Source organism: Mirounga leonina, unplaced genomic scaffold, assembly GCF_011800145.1.
Source record: "Mirounga leonina isolate KUSES-001 unplaced genomic scaffold, KU_Mleo_1.0 Mir_97, whole genome shotgun sequence".
Taxonomy (NCBI): Eukaryota; Metazoa; Chordata; class Mammalia; order Carnivora; family Phocidae; genus Mirounga; species Mirounga leonina.
The window spans coordinates 2614743-2641836 of NW_023270889.1; the positions used below are offsets into that span (position 1 = coordinate 2614743).

General features: G+C 34.5%; 1 protein-coding gene and 1 non-coding gene across 5 annotated transcripts in view; one reads left to right on the plus strand and one right to left on the minus strand.

Moving 5' to 3' along the window:
* LOC118006502 (nipped-B-like protein) overlaps positions 1 to 27094 on the plus strand; it is a 205924-nt gene that overhangs the window by 158739 nt on the left and 20091 nt on the right. For all 4 annotated transcript variants that reach the window (XM_034999188.1, XM_034999187.1, XM_034999189.1 and 1 more), the window contains 11 exons: positions 472 to 615; positions 3269 to 3358; positions 4874 to 5088; positions 5203 to 5305; positions 5907 to 6005; positions 6107 to 6253; positions 8944 to 9078; positions 10135 to 10233; positions 11552 to 11605; positions 23959 to 24067; positions 25555 to 25691. In XM_034999188.1, the coding sequence (XP_034855079.1) occupies positions 472 to 615; positions 3269 to 3358; positions 4874 to 5088; positions 5203 to 5305; positions 5907 to 6005; positions 6107 to 6253; positions 8944 to 9078; positions 10135 to 10233; positions 11552 to 11605; positions 23959 to 24067; positions 25555 to 25691 (1332 nt within the window). The remainder of the gene's footprint in view (positions 1 to 471; positions 616 to 3268; positions 3359 to 4873; positions 5089 to 5202; positions 5306 to 5906; positions 6006 to 6106; positions 6254 to 8943; positions 9079 to 10134; positions 10234 to 11551; positions 11606 to 23958; positions 24068 to 25554; positions 25692 to 27094) is intronic.
* LOC118006588 lies at positions 26952 to 27054 on the minus strand. The gene has a single exon (XR_004678125.1). It is a non-coding gene; the product is annotated as a small nucleolar RNA U13 (small nucleolar RNA).

A 27094-nucleotide genomic window follows, 5' to 3' on the forward strand; every position in this document is an offset into this window, starting at 1 on the left:
TTTCTAGTTCTCATGTAATACAATAGGAAAATGCAAAGAAATATTATGATTTCTCTTTTTATTTTTAAAATTTATTTAAACTTGTGCAATGCAAATTGTTACAAAGCTTTTGGGAACTTACATTCTGTGAACCAGAAAATGTAGTAATGCTATTCTGAAACCAAGATAACATTTCATAGGCATTAGAATTCCAGCATAAGAAGTTCTTATTCAGTAATATCCCATTTTTCACAAGTAAGCAGTTGAGCCTACATTTAAAGAAAATGACTGTGTTCTTAGGATTAATATATGCTTTTTTTTTTTTTAATGAAAATGTCAGGTTCCAGAAACTCTCAAAAGGCAGTCACTTAGGAACAATATCACAAAAATTGTTTAAATTTTCAGCTAATACAACATAGATTTGGAATTTATATGATAAATTGCTATTAAAAATTTATAAATTGATTAAATTAAAATTATTTTTATGTTTAGGTTCATCAATTCAGTAACAAGTCAACAGAGATGGCTTTAAGAGTGGCATCTCTTGATTACCTTGGAACTGTTGCTGCACGATTAAGGAAAGATGCTGTTACAAGCAAAATGGATCAAGGGTCTATAGAACGAATTTTAAAACAGGTATTGAGATAAAGGATTAAAATTATGAGGATAAATATTAGTTAAGTACTTTCTTTAGGTATTCTTATATTAGTGTTGCATTTCATTTTATAGATTCAAAGTAAGATCTTACATTTCTAAAAGTGGGCTTTTCAAAAGCCCCACAGAGAAAGTTAATACCATTGGGTATATTATAGTGTCTAACAGGAACTTTTAAGTGATTTATATAAATCCTTAGTTTACTTTCTTTCTGTGAACTGCTTTTATAAATGTATGATGCTGTTTTCTGTTTCGTTTAAGTTTTATTTAAATCTTTAGTTTACTAAGATGATTTAGCATTCCCAATCAAGTCATTTTATACCTTTGAATTTTGATAATTTTTTTATACTGGGGAAAGGTGAGGAGGTCTTCCTTTCATTTTATTAAATAGATATTTCATGTCTGGAGAAAAAGTGTTTTATTGCTTCACTTTTTTTTTAAGTGTGCGTGAGGTGCTACTAATGCTAAAAGTGACTTAAGAAAATTATTAGGTAAATGATCTCTAATCCTACCATATACAACTGTTTCCATTTTCTTTCTACTCTTTTTTTTTAAACATTCATAGCCATATTCATGCTGGCCATTAGAAATGCCTTTTACATTTTTTTTAGTATACTTTGTATTTTGAAATAATTTATATTACTAATAATTTATATATTAAACACAAAAAAGAGGAATAGTACAAAGAGTTCCTACAAACCTTTCACCCAAATTCCTTAATTCCTTAATTGTTGATATTTTATAACATTTGCTTTATCTTTGTGCAACATTTACATGCATGCAAAATATACATGTGTATCTGTGTGTGTCTGTGTATATGTCACGTATATCTGTGTGTTCATTTTTTTTTTCTGAACTATTTGAGCAAACTTAATGCCCCCATTACCCTTGAATTTCAAAGTATGATTCCCTGGACAAGAAGTACTAATATTAACATCACCTAGGGACTTGATGGAAATGCAAATTCTAAAGACTCTCCTACTGAATAGGAAATTCCTGTAGGTGGGGCCCAGCATTGTTTTTTGATAGACCCTCCAGGTGATTCTAATGAATGCTAAAGTTTGAGAACCACTGCTTAGTGTGTATATTTTCTATAAACAAGAACTCCTGCTTAAATATCCCAGTACACTTTTGAAAAGCAAGAAATTACCATTAATACAATACTCCCATCTAAAATAATGCTGCCATTCCTATTCTGTTTCATAGGTTATAATTTGTTGCTATCATTATTTTGATGCTCAGATTGTCCTAGATATAACCAGTGAGAGCCCTTTTTAGCTGGCTTTTGTATCTTTTTTATATATTCCCATCCCATCTTTCTTTGAGAACTTTGTGGCACAAGATGTTTCAGGATCCTTGATCCTCTTTTACTTTCCTTGCCTCAGCCCTGGAATCTGCCATTTCACCAAATACTACTGGTTCTTTTTATTCGAGAATGGTAATTTAGAAACAAAGACCTAGGTGCCAGGTTTCAGTATTTCTTAGAGTGGACCTAGGACTTCTTCATTACATATGATCGTGTCAGTTGTACACTGTAAAACTTGAGGGGAGGGATCATTTGTAAATATTCTTGCAGTTCTTGACATACCTCCACCTTGCTTTTGGACAATTTACACTGTCCTAGTTTACAGTGCTATGATGGATTTCTCCATGCATCCATTTCGCCACACTCTTAGAACATGGGTTATTCTAGTCTTTGTTTTCTATTTAGAGATATTCTAAACCATATTGGCATTTTGTGTGGTAAAGCTAGAGTATAAGCTTTAGACATGAATGTCAGCTCACGGTTTCTCGCTGTATATTGTTCATGACAGGACCTTAAGAGTCAGTATCTTTCTGTTCCTGGATCAAGTGAACATATATTTAATATCCTACATGAAATAAAGTACTGTTTTGTATTATAAATAAAAGTATTTCTCTTTCAGAATGTTTTTAAATATCCCAAAGACAGCTATAACAAATAGTAAAACAGATAATAACAGTTTCCATTTTTACATTAAAGTTTGGAATGGCCTCTTTTTTTCCATACAGAAAACCAGTGCTAGGACCTTCCTGTTTCTGAATACTTTTTTTTTTTTTTTTAAAGATTTTATTTATTTGACAGAGAGAGACACAGTGAGAGAGGGAACACAAGCAGGGGGAGTGGGAGAGGGAGAAGCAGGCTTCCCACAGAGCAGGGAGCCCGATGCGGGGCTCGATCCCAGGACCCCGAGATCATGACCTGAGCCGAAGGCAGACGCCTAACGACTGAGCCACCCAGGCGCCCCTGTTTCTGAATACTTAACACATTATTCTGATAATATTTATGCCCACTACCTATGCACCTCCTTCAAATAAAGATGACATATAGTTCATAAAAATAGAGGCCAGTCTCAATCTCAGCTATCAATTAATAATATGTTTTTCAAAAATAGCATTCTTTTTTTTTTTAAGATTTTATTTATTTATGAGAGGGAGAGAGTATGAGCAGAGTGAAGGGCAGAGAGAGAAGCAGACTCCCCGCTGAGCAGGGAGCCCGATGTGGGGCTCGTCCCAGGACTCCAGGATCATGACCTGAGCCGAAGGCAGACGCCCAACTGACTGAGCCACCCAGGCGCCCCATATCTTTTTTGTTCTTACTTGGTTTATTTTGTAGGTTTCAGGAGGAGAAGATGAAATACAACAACTGCAGAAAGCATTGCTTGATTACTTGGATGAAAACACTGAGACCGATCCTTCACTAGTGGTAGGAACCTTTTCTCCCTTTTTTGGAAATAACACATCAGATTCAAATTGGGTCTGAAAGAAAATTGAGAAGTGTCCTGAAAAGGAAAGTTATTTGGAATACTGATTTTTGAAACAGAAGGGTACTTGATGATCTAAACAAAAAAGAATGATTATAGATTGATTTGTCTCATGAAATTCTGGTAGATATTATATTACACTAAAATGGTGTGACATGGGAAATAGACATCTTTTCATAGTTATCTTTGAGACTGAGCTAGATCATTGCTTCTCACAGTAGACATGGCCCAGGTTGTGCTTGAGGTGATCTATTAGAATATGAAAAGAAGGTATTAGAATTCCATGTGTATATTTTTAAATATAATCCTTAATTATATTTTTATGTATATTATATATCCAAATTATTAGTATAATAGGTTCGTATATAAAATTTATGAACTGTATGAGGAAACTGTGCATGCAGTAGGGTACTTCTTTATTTTTTTTGCTGATGAGATATGCAGTCTAAAGAGATAACTAAGCTTTTCAGCCAACTACTGCTGGTTTTCGGTCTGCATTGAAAGGAACGGATTATAGGTGTGCCTCAGTGTTAAAATATTTCAATAATAACTGGCTGTGTATTTCTTGAAGAAGTAAGGGGGTATTTTGAAAGTCACTAAAGTTTTTACCTTTAGACTTGTATCCTATTGTTCTAAACTTTCCCAGTTGACCTATCTTCTGTATAATTTTACTGACCTATGTGTGATGCTGTCGTTTGTTAAGTAATTGATAGTAGTATTCTAGATTTAATACAACTGTGTTTATCAAATTATCTTTTGACATCATTAATACAAGTGTTAAGACAAAGTAAAATAATAAGTTTTCTATCATTCGATAGTCAAACCTTCCAGCTTTCTTAAAATCTGTTTTATCGGGGGGTGGGGTGGGAGGGATGGGGTGACTGGGTGATAGACACTGGGGAGGGTATGTGCTCTGGTAAGCGCTGTGAATTGTGCAAGACTGTTGAATCTCAGATCTGTACCTCTGAAACAAATAATGCAATATATGTTAAGAAAAAAAAAAAGAAGAAGAAGAAGAAGGTAGCGGGAGGGGAAGAATGAAGCGGGGGAAATCGGAGGGGTAGACGAACCATGAGAGACGATGGACTCTGAAAAACAAACAGGGTTCTAGAGGGGAGGGGGTGGGTGGATGGGTTAGCCTGGTGGTGGGTATTGAGGAGGGCACATTCTGCATGGAGCACTGGGTGTTGTGCACAAACAATGAATCATGGAACACTTCATCTAAAACTAATGATGTAATGTATGGGGATTAACATAAGAATTAAAAAAAATCATTTTAAAAATCACACACACAAAAAAAATCTGTTTTTATCTTCTGGAAGTTGCTTTAAAGTACACCTTAATATTTATTCCTGAGAGTGAGCATTTTATCAATGGATTAGAAATTTTGTTACTGATTTCATTTTGAAATTTCGCTAATTTCGTCAAGCTCAAGTCTTAATCTATTTTCTTTTCAGTTTTCTCGCAAATTCTATATAGCCCAGTGGTTCCGTGACACAACTCTGGAAACAGAAAAAGCGATGAAAACGCAAAAAGATGAAGAATCATCTGAAGGAACACATCATGCGAAGGAAGTTGAGACAACTGGTCAAATCATGCATCGAGCTGAAAACCGGAAAAAGTTTCTTAGAAGCATTATCAAAACCACACCTTCTCAGTTCAGCACATTAAAGTAAGATCCAGAGAGAAAGCATCTTACATTTTCAGTTAGTTATGTCTCTGATACCTATTTATCTTCTTTGCAAAAAAATTAAATAAATAAAAATTTAATGACTTTCTGTTGTAGGATGAACTCTGATACTGTGGACTATGATGATGCTTGTTTGATTGTTCGATACTTGGCCTCTATGAGGCCGTTTGCCCAGAGCTTTGATATTTATTTGACACAGGTAAACTGGACCAGAATTCCTTATGCAGTGATATTGGTTTTTCTGATTATGGATATTTGTGGGGTAGTTTATGTCTATTCGTTGTTGAGAACAGATATTTTAAGAGATTATGAAAGTAGCATTTGTTTCTGTGTTCCATATTTGTTAAAGGTCTTTTTTTTTTTTTGCTTGACTTTTACGTATTGATTGTTGTTTTACAGATAAATGGGTATATATCTGTATGAAAATACATACATGGTGTAGGTAGAATGATGTTGTTACTGAATTACCAAATTATTACTTAAATGATACTAAATATCCTGAATTAGTTACTCATAGCAAGGTTTTAGTAGGGCTATGTGTCCTTGCAAATGAAACATAGCAATAAAAAACCGGTTTAATTGAGAATGCCAGGATAAAGGAAAGGCCGTAGAGTATAGAATGCCTCACTTACTGTACTGACCTTCAAGTTAAAACTTTGGATCAGTAAGATAACATCTTTTACTCATATAAAAGTTAAAGGGATGTAAATACAGTATTTTCATTTCTTTTGCATGTTTTCATGTTATTTTTTGTTAAATGTTATACTAAAATTTTGAAAATATCAATGTTTGCTTGGCAGATCCTTCGAGTTCTTGGTGAAAACGCAATTGCCGTTCGAACAAAAGCAATGAAGTGTTTATCTGAGGTTGTTGCTGTAGACCCCAGTATTCTAGCAAGGGTAAAGAAGAGCACAAATGATTCTTCTTATTTGAGTACTACATTCAAGTTAAAATATTAGCTCTACTTAGTATAAATTATATTTTCTTCATTTTCCTTTAGCTTGATATGCAACGAGGAGTTCATGGACGATTAATGGATAACTCCACTAGTGTTCGAGAAGCAGCAGTAGAATTATTAGGTCGATTTGTTCTTTGTCGACCTCAGCTTGCTGAGCAGTATTATGATATGCTGATTGAAAGAATATTGGTATGTTTGTTTTGTCATTTTTATTATGATTCATAAATATAATTTTGCCTTTCTAGTATCACATTTTTTTTAATTGTTAAACTAGAAAAGTAGATATCAGTCATATATTTATATTGCTTAATCTCTGTACTGTAGCAACTTTCTAAAGGGGGACATGTTTCTCCCCCCCCAGCCCCCAGAAAACCTGTCAATGTTTATTTCACATATCCACCCTAAAGACAGTTTAAACCAGATTGAGAATTAAAAGCTAAGATTTGTGACCCTATAGTGCTGACAAATCAATGGGTTGGAAGGCAGGGGAAGCTAGCAGGTACTCCTGGTGCCAAGAATCGAATCCAGAAAGTGGTGGCTGGACAGCAAAGTATTGGGCAGATTCTAATCTCCAGTCTCCCAGATTTAGAAAGTAGAAAAAAGGTCCTCCATTCCTACCTCACCTTGAGCTGAGAGTTAAGAGTGCTAATGATTGGACAGAGTGCCAGCAAGGGCAGGAGACAGCGATTTCAAACCCACTCAGCCCCAGGCCCAAACAAAGAACTGAAGAAGGGCATGTTTCAAGAGGAGGACTGCTCGATACTGTAAAACAAATCATTGTCGAAAATTGGACTCCTTTTTTCAAGTAGTACTGCCTTTTAATGGGGCAAGTTTACACTGAGTAAATGATAGGAACTACAATGGCATAAATATTTTGGACAGGAATCTAGAATAAATTTGTATGTATGTATATAAACAAGAAGAACTATTTCATTGAGAGCTAAGTGCAGAATTTTGGTATCTGACTATATTTTTGGATCCTTTGTGTATATCTGCATGTTTCCTTAAAGCTGAATTATGGCAAACTTTAGATACCTGCAAATGAAATGAGAAAGCCATTTGAGTCTTAAGAACAAACTTAAGAAATACTATTCTAAGATATGCTTTTCTTGTATGTCATGGAATTCTCTGGTCCTAAAGCCTTTTCCTGGATAATAAAAGGAAACAGGAAATATTGGCATTACAGAATATCTGTGGAATCTCCGCATCACCCACTGTAGGCATACTGACTTCTGTTAACAGAGGTGTGTCAGGCACAGGATTGGGTGTTCCCACAATGACAAGAGTTTATCACCTTTAGTCTGCTATCAGAATATTATGTGACTGAGAGTTCAAGATAATTTCAGCTTCAACTAGCATAAAATCTTGATTGAAACAGAATTTAAGGAAAGAGAGGAAGAAATTTTTTCCTTTTAGTGCCTTAGTCTTTTCAAGAATGAAAGGCAAAATCAAGAAGATTCTCAAAGCTAATGAACTGACAGCACCTACCCAAGTAGTATATCCTAAAATATTTTCACGATTGTCAGAATGCATAATGGAAATAATTTGTACATTACTTGTCCAATGCTTTTTATTTATTTTTAAAACTCTTTAATTATGAAAATTTGTGAAGAGTAAGTGCAGTGAACACTCATGTATCTACCACCATATTTCATCTATATTTTTTGCTAAATTAGTTTAAATTAAACATTTTGCTACTTCTTCTGTGGATACTTCAGCCTACCTCTCCAAAAAATGTGGGTACTGCCCTTATAAACAAAAACCATTATCTCACCCAACCAAATTAACAGTCTCTAAATACATCTAATCACCAGTTTATATTCAAATTCTCCAACTGTCCCAAAAATTGGTGGAAAAAATTTATTTTCTCTTTTTTTTTTTTTTTTTTAAAGAGAATCCAGTCAAAGATCATACTTTGCATTTGATGATCATGTTTTCAAATTTAGAGTATTGGGCGCCTGGGTGGCTCAGTTGTTAAGCGTCTGCCTTCGGCTCAGGTCATGATCCCAGAGTCCTGGGATTGAGTCCCACATCGGGCTCCCTGCTCAGTGGGAAGCCTGCTTCTCCCTCTCCCACTCCCCCTGTTTGTGTTCCTGCTCTCACTGTCTCTGTCAATAAATAAAATCTTTAAAAAATAAATAAAATAAAATTTAGAGTATTCTCTTTTTTATACACTTCCCCCATGACATTGACTCATTTAAACAGGCCAGAGTCAGTCTTGTTATTTCCTCACGGTTTTAATTTGTTCTTTTGTTTCTTGTATTTCTTATTAACTATAAGATGATTGGGACAATGGTTCGATTAGATTTAGATTTAACACTTTTGTTAAAAATACTTCATATGCAGGGCGCCTGGGTGTCTCAGTCGTTAAGCATCTGCCTTCGGCTCAGGTCATGATCCCAGAGTCCTGGGATCGAGCCCTGCATCGGGCTCCCTGCTCGGCGGGAAGCCTGCTTCTCCCTCTCCCACTCTCCCTGCTTGTGTTCCCTCTCTCTCTGTGTCTCTCTCTGTCAAATAAATAAATAAAATCTTAAAAAAAAAAAAAAATATCTCATATGCTGTTTAAGTGCCACTATTCTAAAAGCTTCATATTTGTTATCCCATTTAATTTTGGTGAGCTTATGTCCTAGTCTCGTGTTCAGTGCTGTTTAATATTTTTGCATGTCTTGGATATCATATTTTAAAAGTAAAACAATATAATTCATATTTGTAGTAACAATAATAAGAAAGCAGAAAGAAGAAATATATAGACCATCTTTATCATGTTAATAGTCAATAGACTGCTTGATGGTATTTATTTTCTAATTTCATTTTATCACATTTCATACATCTGAGCAGCTTGATTATTCTGATACTTAAAAATACTTTTCTGTTCTTAGGATACTGGTATCAGTGTCAGGAAAAGGGTAATAAAGATTCTAAGAGACATCTGTATTGAACAACCAACATTTCCAAAAATTACAGAAATGTGTGTAAAAATGATTCGCAGAGTCAATGATGAAGAGGGCATTAAGGTAAGATGAAATGGTGACTACTTTAAAATTCCTTTTTCATTAGTGTTTTAAATAATTTAATGTTTATTGTATCTAAATTTTGTTGGTATATATGTAAACTATGACTTATAAAACCTTTACAAGTGAGTCAACATTTTTAGATTATAAATTCAAAAAACCCATACTTTCTTACATTTTTATTTCTAGATCTTACATAAATAAAATCTGATCTCTCAACTAATTGAATTATAATATTTAATGTCATTGTAGTGATTACATTATATGCAGGAAGTTTATTATCAAATTAATTTTCAAGTGGTATGTATTTGGTTTTCTAAGTTAATAAATACTTCTTTGAAAGTTTGATCTTGTTCATTAAAGAATTTATGTGTATATGATTGTCCCTATATTTGCTTTTGTGTTTGTTTTTAGCAACTTCTCCCCAAAAGTAGTAAAAATATTTTTTAGTTTGATCAAAAACATTTGAGGGTGTGCTATGCAGCTTTCCTAGGCTAGGCATAGTATCACCTGTTTAAAATTCTTACCAATTGGGCGCCTGGGTGGCTCAGTTGGTTGAGCGACTGCCTTCGGCTCAGGTCATGATCCTGGAGTCCCTGGATCGAGTCCCGCATCGGGCTCCCTGCTCGGCGGGGAGCCTGCTTCTCCCTCTGACCCTCCCCCCTCTCATGTGCTCTCTCTCTCATTCTGTCTCAAATAAATAAATAAAATCTTTAAAAAAATAAAAAATAAAAAATAAAAAAATAAAATTCTTACCAATTGAAGAAGATTATAAATTTAAGAAATTGATGATTGTTTTTAAAAACTGAGAAATTCATGCCAAAAATTCATGGTAGTTTATGTTTTGATTAGTTATTTATAGCTTTGTTTGGGACTTTTTTTTTTAATCTTTGCCCACCATGGGGCTTGAACTCATGACCCAGAGATCAAGAGTTGCATGCTCTAGTGACTGAACCAGTCGGGTGCCCCAACTTTGTTTTGGGTTTTAATGAGAATTTGGGATTGAGAATTTTGCCATGTTTGTTGTAGTTGTGTAGTTTGAAATTTTCTTTCTTCTAGAAATTAGTAAATGAAACATTCCAAAAACTCTGGTTTACTCCAACTCCACACAATGACAAAGAAGCAATGACAAGGAAAATTTTAAACATCACTGATGTGGTAAGGACTCAAACAAAGGTGTGGTCCCTGTGGGTGCAGACCTAGTTTAGGCCTACCCCCTCATACAAAGAGAGAGACAATGATGAGATATTTGCTTAATCTTGACATTTAATACTACAGTTGACCCTTCAGCTGCACAGGTCCACTTATACACGGATTTATTTCAGCAAATACAGTTTTCTCTTCCTTACGATTTTTTTTACTACTGTTTTCTCTCCTCTAGCTTACTCCATTACTGTAAGAGTATAGTATATAATACATATATTATACAACATATGTGTTAATCAACTGTTTTTGTTATTGGTAAGGCTTCGGGTCAGCAGTAGACTATTAAAAGTTAAGTTTTAGGGAAATTAAAGTTATACACATATTTTCAACTGTGCAAGGGGTCAGCATCCTTAAACCCTGCATTGTTCAGGGTCAACTGTACTTCCCTTACTTTACATTTCTGGAGATACTCAAGGGCTGCAAAGAAGACGAGATTGGTATTTCTACATAACCACTTCTTGGCATTCGTTTACTTACTTATAAGCACTGATACTGAAATTTTCCGTATTCCTCCACTGACTGAAAACTGAGAGGGGGAGGAGAAGTGGATGAATAGGTAACAGTAGCTTAGGGATAGCAACCTCAAATGAGATAGTACTTTTTCAGAAAACATGAGTTAAGATTAGTTTCATTATGTTTAATTATATACATAACCTATAAACTTTTTTGACCCAGAATACTTTTTATGTTTTGAACATAAGTTTTTTACAAGTTCATCTCTGTTTCACTCATGTCTTTAAATCTGCTACCTAGAAGGAAAATAATAAGCAAACATTTCTATTTGTGTTGTTTTAAACCTTACAGATTTTTCTAATTGAAGTTATAATTCAAAATGTAATATCATATATTTTTTAAGTTTTTATTTAATTCTAGTTAGTTAACATACAGTGTAATAAGTTTCCAGTATACAATATAGTGATTCAACACTTCCATACATCACCCAGTGTTCATCACAACAGATGCACTCCTGAATCCCCCTCACCTATTTCACCCATCCTCCCATCCACCTTTCCTGTAATACCTTATTTAATTTCAATACATTAATTTCTTGAATATCTTCTAAAGTGTTTTTAAAATAAAATTGTTTAGCATTAGTAAATTATTGGTTTACTAAAAGAACAGTTTACTTTAAAAATACTTTTTTAAATGAGAGCATTGAGACATTTATATACCTCAGGCTAAAACATAGCAAAGGCTTGGTTTTTGTTTTGTTTTTCAGATTTTAAATAAATTTCTAATTTTGATAGTTTCACCATATTTTCCCGCTTAGGTTGCAGCATGCAGAGATACTGGATATGACTGGTTTGAGCAACTCCTTCAAAACGTGAGTGTTATTTTGACTCCTGATAACAAATAACATGAAATTTAATAGAAGGTCAGTTCTTTGTAAGCTTTATGATTTAAAAGAAACTTTTCAGTTATTTTTTAAGAATTTGTCTTTTGAGGGAGAACATTTATTATTATTATTATTTCAGTATATTAGTCTGAATGTGTTGGTTAATATCCCTATTTAATCAATTATTCAATTGCCTGTTATAAGTAAGTTTTCTAAATCAGTAATTGAAATTCTATCTTCTCTGCCTTCCAGATAATTATTTTTTTCTTATCCCTTTAATTTAAATGTTAGACATGAAATCTACAGATTTACAGATTGCATTAAATACATATTTACATTATTTGACATGTTATAAAAATGTGTAGAATTTCCTATAATAGTACAGAATTAAACCATAATTGTTATTCTTTAAAAATCTCATTATGGAAATGTTTATCTTCCTATGAATTTTTTATTTCAGAAATTTTTAAATAGATAGAAGTACCCATCACCCAGCTTCAAAAATTATCAGCATTTTCCCAATCTTATTTTATCTCTAATCCTGCCCCTATATTTTTTTAAATTATTTTTTCTTGGTTATAATACTTCTAAAGCAAACCCCATACTTTATATCATTTCACCATAAACATTTTAATGTCTATCTTTAACAGAAATTTTAAAAAGTAACCAGAATATCATTATCATCTATATCAAAATAAACATTAATAAGTTATTCCCTAATATCTAATTACTTATTCAATGTTCGTATTTCCCTGATTGTCTCAAAAATGTATTTGTATATTTGGTTTGCAGTTGCTTTGGTTGATATGGCTCTTAAGTCTCTTCTCTTAATCTATGATAGTCGGCCCCTCACCCCTCTTTTTTTTCATGCCACTTCTATGTTTTCCTATAGAATGTCCCACATTCTAGATTTCATAGATGTTTTCCTTCTGGTGTCATTTAAGTTGTTCCTCTATTCACCATTTTTATTTTATTTATTTATTTTTTTTCTGTAGACTCTCAGATCTAGAGCCTTAATAATATTGAAGTTCAGTTTTGGGAGTAGGAGACAAGATACTTCATAGATGATGCTGAATATTACTGCATCACATCAGGAGGCACATGTTTGTTTATCCTACTTTCAGTGATCTTTCAGTTTAGATGTTGTCAACCTGGTGTACCTATTATAATGAGTTTGTTCATTTTTTTAATATCAGTGTAAATGAACAGATTTGTATGTCTTTATATTTTATTTTATTTAGGAGGGGGAAGGGCAGAAGGAGAGGGAGAGAGAATCTTTACCAGGCTCCATGCCCAGCGCCAGCCTTTTGCAGGGCTCGATCTCACAGCCATGAGATCATGACCTGAACCGAAATCAAGTCAGACGTTTAACCAACTGAGCCACCCAGCTGCCCTGTCTTTATATTTAAAACGTTGTAATCATAAGTCTTTTTGAAGTTCAGATTGTCCCATCTTTGCCCAGTGGTAGCCCTTTCAGGTTGGTCTTGTATCCTTTTGATACAACCTTATTACTCTTTTGTAACCCAATCACTTTTGCCTCTACAAGATGTCCTAGACTCAACTTGCACATTTTCTGCCCCAAACCTGAAATCAGCCATTTTTCCAAAGAGCCCTAATTTGGATTTGGATGCTGCAGATGTTCTTTGCTAATGGGTTATCATAGCTTTGGGCCTTTTCCAGAGGGTAGAGCTAAAAAATGTGTATTTTTTAGAAAGGCAAAAATAAATCAAGATTTATATTGATTGTTTTATTCAAATTTTTTATTATGAAAGTCTATTTCTTTGGTTTTATTCTTTCCTTTAGGCTAAAAATCTTGGTTCCCAAGGAAAGGAACATAATTTCTTACTTGCTTTGCCCTACTATATTAACAATAACATTATTGGATACAGTTTTTAAGATTGCTTTGCGTTTCTTTTTATCTATAGCTTACTAAAGATATATTATTAAAAGTCTGTCTTCTTTTTTTTTTTGAAGGGGGTGGAGGGCCAGAGGGAGAGGGAGAGAGAGAATCTTAAGCGGGCTCCATCTCACAACCCTGAGATCATGACCTGCACCAAAATCAAGAGTCGTATGCTCAACTTACTGAGCCGCCCAGGCACCCCATTAAAAGCCCTTCTTGAAATAAATTTTTTCTGTTTGATTATATCAACAATCTATTGTCTAGTTAAGTCCATTTATTTCTGTTTATTTCTGTATGTTTAATGATATTTTTAACAGTCATTAAAATTATTTTCTTGAGGCACAATCAAGATACGGAATATCACCCTTCAAAGCTTCTTTGTGACTCTTTGTAGTTGGTCCTCTTCCCTTGGCCTTGGGAAACCACCTGTCTACTTTTTGTCACTACAGTTATGCCTTTTGTAGAATTTCATATCAGTGGAATCATACATACAACATGTAGTTTTTTTGTGTTTGACTTCTTTTAATTAGCAAAATGTTGCTGGTATACTAATATTTTATTCATTCTTACTGTTGACTATTATCAGTAGTACAGATGTATGGTAATTTCTTTATGAACTCACAAATTTATGGATTTCTGTTTCCAGTTTAGACTTTTCTGAATAATGCTGCCATGAATATTCGTGTGCAAGTTTTTGTGTGGATGTGTGTTTTTATTTTTCTTGGGTAGATTTGTATGAGTGTGATTGCTGGGTCATGTGAGTAAGAAACTGCCAGACTCTTTCCAAAATCGCTGAACCATTTTGTATTTCTACCAGCAATGTTCCAGTGTTATACATTCTCACCAATACTTGGTTTTGTCATTCTTTTTTTTTTTAATTTTTTATTGTTATGTTAATCACCACACATTACATCATTAGTTTTTGATGTAGTGTTCCATGATTCATTGTTTGTGCATAACACCCAGTGCTCCATGCAGAACGTGCCCTCTTTAATACCCATCACCAGGCTAACCCATCCTCTCACCCCCCTCCTCTCTAAAACCCTCAGTTTGTTTCTGAGAGTCCATAGTCTCTCATGGTTCGTCTACCCCTCCGATTTCCCCCCCTTCATTCTTCCCCTCCTGCTACCTTCTTTTTTTTTTTTTCTTAACATATATTGCATTCTTTGTTTCAGAGGTACAGGTCTGTGATTCAACAGTCTTGCACAATTCACAGCGCTCACCATAGCACATACCCTTCCGAATGTCTATCACCCAGCCACCCCATCCCTCCCACCTCCCTTTGTCATTCATTTTAACTTTAGCCATCTGATGGTGTGCAGTAATAGGTTGCTTTTAAAAAAATTTTTAAGATGCCTTTTTTAAACATCTTCATGGTATTTGCTTATGTTCTTCAGTCTATAATATCTTAGGTTCTCTTCCTAAATCATCTTCCATATATCATCTTTTATTTCATAATTTTACATAATATATTTGATATCATTTCCCTCCTAAGTCAAATAATTAGCTATATATTACAAAGCATTGTGACCATCTTAGTTATATTTGTGTCAGCCATTCCAGATGGGACATAATAATTTCTAAAGGACTCTACAACCACATGTTTCATCTGATAATTACAATAAGTGAGTACGAATTAATTGTCACTATCAGAAATGTCATTATTTAGTATTCCAAAAAAGGATCTAAGATAATATCCATATGTATTATTGGCAAGTTAGAAGCAGAAAGGAGATGACTAGATTTATAATCTCTTAGCAGTAAGTTCTGTGTTCTTTATATCTTTACTTTCTAGTCCTCTTTAGCTAGTTGTTCATTCAGTCCTTTCTCCCTATTGTCTAATTTTACTTTAGTTTCTGACAACAGTTTATCAGTTACACTGTGACTTTGTGATACAGTCACTAGACTAGCAGAATTTAGTTTAATGAAAGAAATAAAGCTTAAAAATATTTATTATAGATGCATGTAACAGTTATAGCAGTTATAACAACATGTATGCATAACTTTTAAGAGAGGCTAGGAAGGATATAGAGAATGGACTACTAGAATCATTGGAAATTCTTGAGTTAAGAATAATTAGTGCACATGGGTACGCCTGGCTGGCTCAGTTGGTAGAGCATACAGCTCTTGATCTTGGGGTTGTGAGTTTGAGCCCACACTGGGGGTAGAGTTTAAAATATATATATATATATTTTTTTAATATATAATTAAAGAATTATATATATATATTTTTTTTAAAGAATAATTAGCACACTTCGGGCACCTGGGTGGCTCAGTTGGTTAAGTGTCTGCCTTCCCCTTGGATCATGATCCCAGGGTCCTGGGATTGAGCCCCACATCGGGCTTCCTGCTCAGTGAGGAGCCTGCTTCTCCCTCTCTTGCTCTCCTGCTTGTGTTCCCCCTCTCTCTCTGTCAAATAAATAAATAAAATCTTAAAAAAAAAATAATTAACACACTTCAACTATTTCCACATGAGCTCATATACACATTCCACTCCATTCAGTTTCCACTATTTCTCATTTTTATTATTTGTATGTTGAGTGAGTTTATGGATCAGTGATTCTCAGCTCATGGAATGTGGTTTCTTTGTTTTTTTAGGGAAACTTAGAGTACTATAGCTTCAAAATCAGGCATGCACCAAACTGTCCACCAACTGAATAATTTTGTTAATATGTTATATATACATACACACTTTAAATGTATGCAGATTCATTGCCTTCATAACCTTTAATGAATTCATAGCTTTTTTTTGCCATTTTTCAGTAGCATGTGAAAGAAAAATTTCTATCATGAAAGTCCTTGTATTTTTTTATTTCTATAAAGTAGTCTAATTTAAACCACTATCATATCCCTATGACAGGTACACAAAAATTGAATTGATTTTCTAGTGCCACTCATTTTCATTGCTTACGAACCAAGACCATGGTCCTTTTTTAATTTATAAGAAAATACAGGTGGGGCGCTTGGGTGATTCAGTGGGTTAAGCATCTGCCTTGGGTTCAGGTCATGATCCCGGAGTCCTGGGATCAAGCCCCATGTATGTCGGGCTCCCTGTTCAGGTGGGAGTCTGCTACTCTCTCTCCCTGTGCCCCTCTCCTCCCCGACATGTGCTCTCTCTCAAGCGCGCCTGCTCTCTCTCTCTCTCTCTCTCTCTCAAATAAATGAATAAAATCTTTAAAACAGAAAATACAGGTAGTTGAAAAAACTTGAATAACCTATATTTCATGTGTTCCTGGCCTTTGTAATCTAAAACAAGATGTCCTTAAAGTTTAGTCAAATACTCTATCAACCATTGAATGAATAGGAAAATTGATATATTCATGTAATTTAATAGTACCCTACATCTTAAAGGAAGAGACTACTGAAACATACAGCAACTTAGGTGAATAATAATAACATTACACAGAGTGAAGAAGACTTACACAGAAGAGTACATATTCTGATTCCATTTATATAAAGTTCTAGGAGAGGCAAAAACTAGTCTGTATTGGAAAAATTCAGAAGAGTGGTTGCAGAGGGCCAGGGATTGACATGGAAGGGTCATGTACTAAGGTTCTCCAGAGAAGCAGAACTAACAAGATACTGAGAGGAGAGAGAAAAGGTTTTATTATAAGGAATTGGCTCATGCAATTGTGGAGGCTCTTAAATCCCAAAATCTGCTGTCTGCAAGCTAGAAGTCCAGAAAAGCTACTGGTGTAGTTCAGTCTGTGTCTGAAGGCCTGAACCAGGGTAGCCAATGGTATAAATCCCAGTTGGAGTGCAAGAGAAAACTGATGTCCCAACTCAGACAGAGAATAGTCAGTTTCTTCCTTCCTCCACCTTTTGTTCTGTTCAGGCCCTCAATGGCTTGTGTGATACCCACCCAAATTAGAGAGGATGGTCTGCTTTACTGCGTCCACCAATTCAAATGTGAATTTCATCTAGAAACATCCTCACCAATATCCAGAAGTAATATTTAGCCAAATAACTGGGCATTCCATGGCCCAGTCAAGCTGACACATAAAATTAACCATCACAAATCCACTTTGTCAACTTGGCACCTATATACATCTCTTTAACCATACTTCATGTCCAAAAAACAGTAACAAGGTCATAGTTACACCTAACATGATACAGCTATCCTGCATACAACCGAAAATGCACTTACCTCTTCCCCAGGCGAAAAAATTAAGTCCTTGAGTGATATTTACTCTTCTCCTTGATATCCCATGACTTAAATATACTATGATAGGAAGTCAGTACCTCTTATGTTCTATGGTAAGGGAATAAGAGGAAAAAATTAAGTAGGAAATGCTCATGACAGTTAAAGTTTTTGTTCCTATACCTTGTAATGTGTTCATGGCTGCATTCTTCTGCCCACTGTCTATTCCCTTTCCCTTCAACAAGGACCTCACCTGGTCTTGGTTCATAGTGGGGTGACCCATGACTTCATTCCTGAATGGTCTGTACCACTAGTAGTCCTGCCTGGGTTGGGTTGGTATAGTCTTCCATTGACCTTAATCACAGGAGATGGTAATACTAAGACTTGCCCTGAGGGATCTCCTATATTCCAGACATACTCTTCCTTGCTTCCATTATAGAGTAGTAGTCTAGTCAGTCACTCCAGCCAGTACCCTAATCCCTTTCTTGCCTGTTGATTCAGAGGCATGAGGAGCCCAAAGTAGTTGGTTGGTAATCTTAATTTCCAATTCAGTGGGGTCATTGTTGTGTCTCCTGGTGGAAGCTCCTTCTGGAACTAAAACCTCTAGGTCAGCAAAGCATAAAGTTGCCAGAAGCAAAAATTTTGCTAGCGGGTCACTAGAGGTAATAGTGAGTGATGCTACTCCCATTTCCACCCCTTGCAGATTTCTGGTCTGTGAATCCTGGTTGTGGGCTAAACAGCTCCAAATATTGGATGCTGATTCAGAGCATATAGAGCTTTCTGGAGAATCTCTCCCCAGCCATGCAAGATATTGCCATGTATCTGGTGCTATATGTAACTCTTCAAAAGTCTATTCCATGTTCTATCAAGCCACTTGCTTCATTGGTCAAAAGTAATTCTCTGTAGAATACCATGACAGTAAATAAGGCATTCTATAAATCTACAGGTAGTAGTTTTGGCAGAAGCACTGCATGCAGGGAAGGCAAGTCTGTATCCAGAGTGTCTGTTCCAGTAAGAACAAAATGCTGCCTGTCTACCGCACAGGCCAGTTAAGTGAGTTGAATGAGAAGGTGGTGTGAATTACCATCTCTGCATCCTTCAAGTCTTTGATGATAGTACTAATCTTGACAGCCCCTCCAGTAATGTAGTATTGCTTTCAATATACTATTTTCCTGGGTAAAAACATTCCTCGTGGGAATGCCTTCCACTTGGCCTTTCCCACCATAATAGCCCTCACTGCATGGATCAAAGAACCAATGTGGGGATTCTGTCAGCTGCTGCGTATATCTATTCCAATTTTTCATTTTGGTACTGAGAAATAATCACAGGATGTGTTTGGGGACCCACTGGACTCAATGTGAAACAGACCAGAGTTATATCTCCATTGACCACAAGACCTCCAAACTCCACCTCTACCCTAAAGGAACCTTTAGGGTCTCCTGGAATTAGTGCCAGTTCAGAACCAGCATCTAATAATCCCTAAAAGGTCTGATCATTTCCTTTTCTCCAATGTACAGTTAACCTGATGAAAGACCATAGGTCCCTTTGGGGAAGGTTAGGGAAAAAATTAACAGTATATTTTCCATAGAGTATGGGACTCCTTCCTCAGGAGGATTCCTCAGAGAATGCTGTGGACAGAATGTTTGTGTGTCTCCAAAATTCGTATGTTGAAGCCTAATCCCTAGTGTGATACAAAGGTGGGGCCTTTGGAAGATGATTAGATCACGAGGGTGGAGCCCTTGTGAATCAGATTAATGCCCTTCTAAGAAGAGACACAAGAGAGATGATCTCTCTCTGCTCTCTGCCATATAAGTATACAAGAAGACTGTCATCTGCAAGCTAGGAAAAGGATCTTCACCAGATGATGCTGGCACCTTGGTCTTAGATTTCCTAAGTTCCAGAGCTATGAGAAATAAATTTCTGTTTAAGCCACCTAGTCTATAGTATATGTTATAGCAGCCCAAGCTAAGACAGAAATTGGTACCAAAAAGTAAGATGCGGCTGAAAACAAATAATGTGGAAGTGGCTTTGGAACTGGAGAATATGTAGAGATTAGAAGAGTTTTGATGTGCATACTAGAAAAAGCTGATATTTCAAGAGACATTGAAAGGCAATTCTGGTGAGGGCTCAGAGAGAAAAGAAGCTGTAGAGAAAGCTTTTGTCTTCTTAGAGAATACATATAATCATGTACAGAATGTTGGTAGAAGTACTGACAGTAAAGGCCATTCTGATGCGTCTCAGACGGAAATGAGAAACATGCTATTGGACAACAGAGCTGTCTTTGTTATAAAGTGGCAGAGAACTTGACTGAATTGTGTCCTTGTTCTAGTGTTTTGTGAAAGGTAGAACTTCAAGCATGAAATTGGATATTTAAGCTGAGGAGATTTCTAAAGTGTTGAAGGAGCAATTTGGTTTTGTTTATAATCAAATACTGTCCATCAACCAGTGAATGAGTAAAAATACTGATATATCCACACAGTTTCATAGTATTCCACATCATAAGGGAACAAACTGTTGATAATACAACTTAGGTGAATAATAAAAAACATTATGCAGAGTGAAGGAAGCCTCACACGGAAGAATACATGTTCTGATTCCATTTATAGGAAGTTCTAGGAGAGTCAAAATTAATCTGTATTGGAAAAACTCAGAAGAGTGATTGCAGGGGGTCAGGGATTGATTGGGAAGTAACATGAGGGAACTTTTCAAGGATGATGGTAAAAGTCTCTATCAGTGGTTCTAAAAGTCTAACCTCTTTCCCAGGCGAAAAAATTAAGTCCTTGAGTGATATTTACTCAGTTACCCAGTAACTCTCAGGGTGGGCCCACCATTCTGTATTTTATAGTCTCTCCAGATGATTCTGATATAAGCTAAAGATGTAGATCACTGTTCTGTATTTTGATAGGAGTTTGAGTTCTAATGGCGAATGCACTTAATGAAACTGAGGAAATGAACACTAAAGATTTGTACATTTCATTTTGTGTAAATTTTATCTCAAAGGGAAAAAAAGAGTATACCGTTTACAATTTACTTTGAAATACATCAAAAATAAGATGGATACAGATGTGTGTGTATGTATACATATGTATACGTATATACATGCACTTATGCATATATAAGCATACGGCTGGCTTAACATCAGTGTGTATGTATGATTTAACACTAAAGAAGAAGAAATAAGTAATCATTCCAGGGAACACAGGAAAAATTTTTGATAAAATGTAATAACTTTGAATGATAACTTCTAATAAACTAGGAATAAAATCTGACAGAAAATAACTATAAACCTAAAATGAAAATCATGCAAAATGGGAATATGTTTAGAGATCTCATCAAAATAAAAAATAGTCGTCAAGGGACACCTGGCTGGCTCAATCGGTAGAGCATGCTACTTTTTATCTCAGGGTTGTGAGTTCAAGCTTCATGCTGGGTGTGGAGCCTGCTTTAAAAAAAATAAATAAAAGAAAAAAATAGTCCTCAGATATGTTGAGGTGATTGTAAAATATATGTGGAAAAGCAGAGAACTAAAAATAATTGTCATTTCTAAGGACTTATTTTTAAAGATGCAGTAGTTAAGGTAGTGTGGTACTAAATATACCAATAGAACAAGATGGAGAGCCCAAAAATAAGCCTCCACGTATTTAGGATATACTTAAAAAATAGAAGTGGCACTGCAGTTAATGGGGAAAGAATGGAGCTCTCAGTAAATGGGGTTGGAACAATTGGCTATCCATAAGGTATTTTGTTTTTGTTTTTAAGAATTGATTCCTACTTCTGGAGCCCCTTGGTGGCTCAGTTGGCTAGGTGTCCAACTCTTGGTTTCTGCTCGGGTCATGATCTCAGGGTCATGAGATCGAGCCCCATGTCAGGCTCCGTGCTCAGTGGGGATCCTGCTTGAGATTCTTTCTCCCTCTCCCTCTGCCCTTCCCCCTACCTACCCCCGCACCCGCGTGCGTGCGCACTCTCTCTCTCAAAGAAATCTTAAAAAAAAAAATTGATTCCTACTTCACTCAGTAATCACCTCCATATAGATTAAAGAAAATCTTTAAAACCTTTAGAAGATAATATATGTGAATATATTTTTGACCTTTCTGTAAGGAAAGATTTCTTCAGTTCCAAAACCATTAACCTTAAAAGATTGATAAATTTCACTGTGTTGAAAGGGAATACATTTCTGAATCAAAAGACATCTTAAAGCAAAAACACAAGTCACAAACTGGGAAACGATACTTGACACACATGAAACATGGAAAAAAGGATCATTATTAAGAATATGTGAACTCCTCTTCTATAAACTAATGTAAGGCAAGAGTCCCAGTAGGAAAATAAGTAAAAGTCATGAATAGGCATTTCATATGAGAAATAGCACATATGGCCTATACAGTGTTCAACTTCATTAATAATATGGAAAATACAAATCAAGACTACGTTTTACATTCGATTGGCAGAAATTGAGAAGTCAGATGATAACAAATAATGGAAAAGAGATGGATTAAACAGTATCTCTTAAACTATTAATACTACAACCAATTTGAAAAAATACAGCATAAAATTGAACAGTTATATAACCTGTGACCTAACAATTCCACTTCAAGTATATACCCAAGAAAATCTTGCATATGTGTGCCAGGAGACAACTAAAAGAATGCTCATTATGCCACTAAAAAGTGTAATTAACCTGTCTTCAGAATAGCTAAATTAATTGCAGTATGGACACACAGTAGCCTGTTGCTTATCAGTTAAAATGAATAAAATACAGTCATTTGCAACAACCTGGATTACAGTTAGGGACATAATGTTGAGTGAACAAGGCAGGTCCCAGAAAACTGCATCTAGCATGATACCTTTTAGAAAGTTGAAAATCAGGCAAAAGTATAAACAGTATACAGCTTACAAATTTTTTTAAGCAAGGAAATTCTAAAATTCCTGATAGTGGTTACCTTGAAGTGATACAGGAAGATGGAATAAGGGAAGGAACACATTGGGAAAATAAAAGTCCATGGAAATATTCTTGTTCTTGAGTTGGGTTCATAGTACAATATTTTTATAAGTAAACAAAAGAGCACATAGCAGTATTAATGGTGTGTCATGAACCAAAATCTAGGATTTATACTTTTATGTATATTTGATCTCTTGGAGAGGGGAAAGAAAAAATAAGGAAGAGGGGATCGTTTTCTGCTCCTGCCTGGAAAAGGCTAGCATGTGATTTTAGTAGCTGCTTAAGGAATTGAGTTATGGAGTAGGACAAGTAGAATTTGCTGTACAGAGTTGAAACTGAAAATTGGAATTTTCTTTTTTGATTTATTTAAATTGAAGAGGATGGGGGCAACATATGTGTTATGTTATACTGATTGCTGTCAATTGTTTTAATCATTTGTGCATCTTGTAGTGAAAGTTTAAACTTGAGCTATCCAATACTAGCCACATGTGTTTTTTTAACTTAATTTGAATTTTTGTTTTTATTTGATTTTAATTCTTCAGTCATACTACCAACATTTCACGTGTTTAGTAGCTGCATATGTCTTGTGGCAACCATACTGGACAGCACAGATAAAGAACATTTCCATCACTGCAGCAAGTTATATTGGACAGCACGGGAACTCTTCATGAAAATCAAATACACATTTCAACTTCTTTAATATCTCCAGAGTTGTATTAGCTAGTCTATATTAACAAAACAAATACACCGTAGATGACTTTACAATTGACCTATGATTATAAAAGTTTGAACTTGTTTTATTTTTTGGCTATAGTTAGACTGATCTTTTCTCCTCATCTCATCATTCCTAACACTTTTCTTACATTGTTTATTAATAAGTTGGCAAAGGATAATACAGAAAAGAAATCTAGCCTTATGTTTTATAATTATAAAATTGAAGGTGCAATTCAGATGAAGTTACAATTATATAAAAAAAATGTAATTAACTCATACTTTTTTGAGCTATCAAAGGACTTGAAATAATGAAGAATGGAATTCTAATTCTTTAAAATAATCCAGCTAGCACTGAGCATTAAGGAAGGTCACCTTTCTCATTTCTCTCATATCCTACCTCAGGTCCTACACACAGCAGTTTAAATACTTCATACTAACATTGTTTGAAAGTATTTATAAATTACTGGTTTATAAGATATTTTAAAACATTTGCTCTATATTTTTTGTTTATTTATTTGCATTTTCCATATTAATTGTTAATGACAAACTGAAAAGCTTTTTATGGACACATTTAATGCATTTATATTATTATTGCCTAATGAATAATTATACCGGGATTTTTTTTTTTTATATATATACATATATAGTTGTTGAAGTCTGAAGAGGATTCCTCATATAAACCTGTGAAGAAAGCTTGTACTCAACTTGTTGATAACCTAGTTGAGCACATTCTTAAATATGAGGAATCTCTAGCTGGTAAGACATTTTATATATTGGTCATTAAGTTGATTTTGTAAGATATTTTAAAATACTTTGGGCACATTTCTCAATTTGCTTCTGGTTCTGCTTAGCCTAATAATTAACTATTTCACTTTTAAATGAAGGGGGTTTTTTGTTTGATGTTGCATCCTAGATTATATTGTTTAGGTTGACTAAGATTATTTAGAGAAGTATAATAAAAGCATAGGCCTCATCTCTTCTACATCTTTCAGTAGCATATAATTTTAGATGTTATGTTGAACAGACATAAAAGTCCAGGTGCTAATATGTATTTAGCTAGTTGCACTCATCCAAAAACTGTTTGATATCTCTTAAATGATATAAAATTTTCTCTCAAAATGAAATTGTTTTAACTATGATAAAAATGTTTTTAAAAGATTTGTAGTACATTCCTAATATCATTTATAATTGTTATATAAAATGTATTTAATCTTGAGCTAGATAAAACGGTTAATATTTTTTAAATTGACAAATTCCTTAAATACTTAATATTTTATATTATCTATTATGTTATTTACCAGTCACAAATTTGAGGTTATTAATCAGAATATAAGTAATCATATAAAACTGTAAAAGTAATAATTGATAATCTATTGCTTAAAGCACCCAAGACTAACATTACTTCCCATATCCTAATGTACATTGATGAGAAACAATAGTCAGCCTTGGTCATTCTCCAGAATTGGGAGCCTTACAGAGGTACCATTATGGCACCTAAGGAAATTGTTGATATCCTTTATATTTTTTACGCAGTTTCTTTTCTTTAATTTTTTTTTTCATTTTCCATGTGTACCTCTTTTTCTTTTTATCTCCTAGTTCTGTTTCCCCTATTTTTGCCTATCCTAGATTTTAAGGGTGATACTGTTGTCAGTGTTGAAAAATTGCTGATCTCTTCTAAAAACTGATTTGCCTCCTAAGAACCACTGTATCTCCTAACTAGCAGCATTTTCCTCCCACTGGAGCAGTAGTTTGTTTACCTTTCTGATGTAGCACTGGTCCAGCTTCTTAATTTGTCACTGCAGTCTTTTAACATTCTTCTACCATGGTAGCATCTTTTTTTCCCAGTACCCTCAAACACAGTATCACCTCAGCTAATTTGTTTTTGTCCCCCTTTGCTAACTCTCCCATACTTACTTCCATACATTTTTAGATATAAGCAACACCATGTTTATTCCCAAAAACCCATCCCTAAACTTAGCTTCCATTCCACTTTTTAACTTCAGTCCTACACCCCTTAGTGTAAAATTTGCCTTCCATAGCACAGCCTCTTTGTCTTTTATACTTAATATATGTAATATGTATAATAAAAGAAAAAAGTGTAGGAAGTCTAGCATCATAAGAAATGCTAATCTTTTATTGAAGCATGTACTAAATCAATTCAGGGGGTGATACTGAGTAATTTAAATAATTGTATAATTTCCACTGCCTTGTCATATTTTAGTATCTTATTTCTGTTTTTCCAGACTCTGACAATAAAGGTGTGAATTCTGGAAGATTGGTAGCTTGCATAACCACTTTGTTCTTATTCAGCAAAATAAGACCTCAGCTCATGGTTAAACATGCCATGACTATGCAGCCATACCTTACCACTAAATGTAGTGTAAGTATAGAGCTGTCCTACTTTTCTGTCTTACCATGTAGTAAGTATTTTCAATTTAGAGTTCACATTGTGTCGTCCACAGCTTCACTGACTGATCAACTGTGTCATGTACTCAAATATATGTTCTAGTATTTGTGGCAAGTTATCTACAGACATCATTTTTCTGATGTATTATATTGTTTTTATTTTATTTTTTTCTGATGTATTATAAATGAAGTTCAGGCTTCATTTCCTCCATAAGCTTCTCAGGTCAAACCCTCAGTAAATGCTTACTAAATGTTGTAACTACTGCTACTCAAAGGTGAATGAGGCAGAGTTCCTCTCATTGAGAAATGTACTGTCTTTGGGATTCTAAATTTGCTTTTCATTTGTCATTTCAATATATTTTCTTATGAGTATATCATACTTACTTTATAATACATCAATATGTTGAATATGGAAAATCTAGTCAATCAGAGATGTTAGGTGGTGGTTTTAAGTTAATGTTGCATGTACTCTGTTTTTCGAAGATTAAATGTGAAAATCAAATAAAACATTGCTAATGTAAAATAGTCCAACAATTTATATGACAGGATGGTGAGTTAAGTGGCTTATTATAAACACTAAATTTTGAAGTAGTCTAAAAACTTTAAAATGTAAATAATTTTTTTACTTACTATGTTCCCAGTGTTCCTAAGGAACTAATTTTAACTGTTTTCTCTATTAGATTTGCTTTGCTGCTAAGGTCTCATTTTTTGGTGATCTAAATTAACAAGTTCTAGATGAAAAACCTGAGAAATTTTAACTGCGGAAAGTACCAGAACATAAATATATAAAAACAACATATAATACTTCTGGGATCCTAATTCTGTCTTCAGGGCTTGTATTAGATCCAGAAACAAATTGATTAATATGTAATCTATGCCAGTAATAATAGCTAATATTTATTGAGCACAGTGCCAAGTACTACGGAGAATTTTACATGCATTAGCTCATTTACCTTGTGAAGTAGGTATCGTTACTATCTCATTTTTACAGATAAGAAACTAAAGCTTTGAGAATATAAATGACTTGCCCAGTGTCATACGGCTGACCAGTCCCAAAGCTAGAATTTAACCCCATGTCTGTTTTGCTTCTAAGAACTAGTCTATAATACAACTTGCATGAATAGGCCTTGCTTGAACCAATATTACTTTGAAGCAAGATTACTTTGAAAGCATTTTGTATAATTTTTATGTGTGTGTGTGTACACATGTATGTGCATAGATATTTTTTTAATCATGTCAGACGGGTAATGTGCCGAGGTTGTAACAAGGTTTGAGGGAGGCACATGTCACATAACAGTGTGAACACTCTACCGTCATGCTCATGAACTAAAAAGGATCTATAAATATATTTTTTATTTAATCCTATGGGTATGCTAA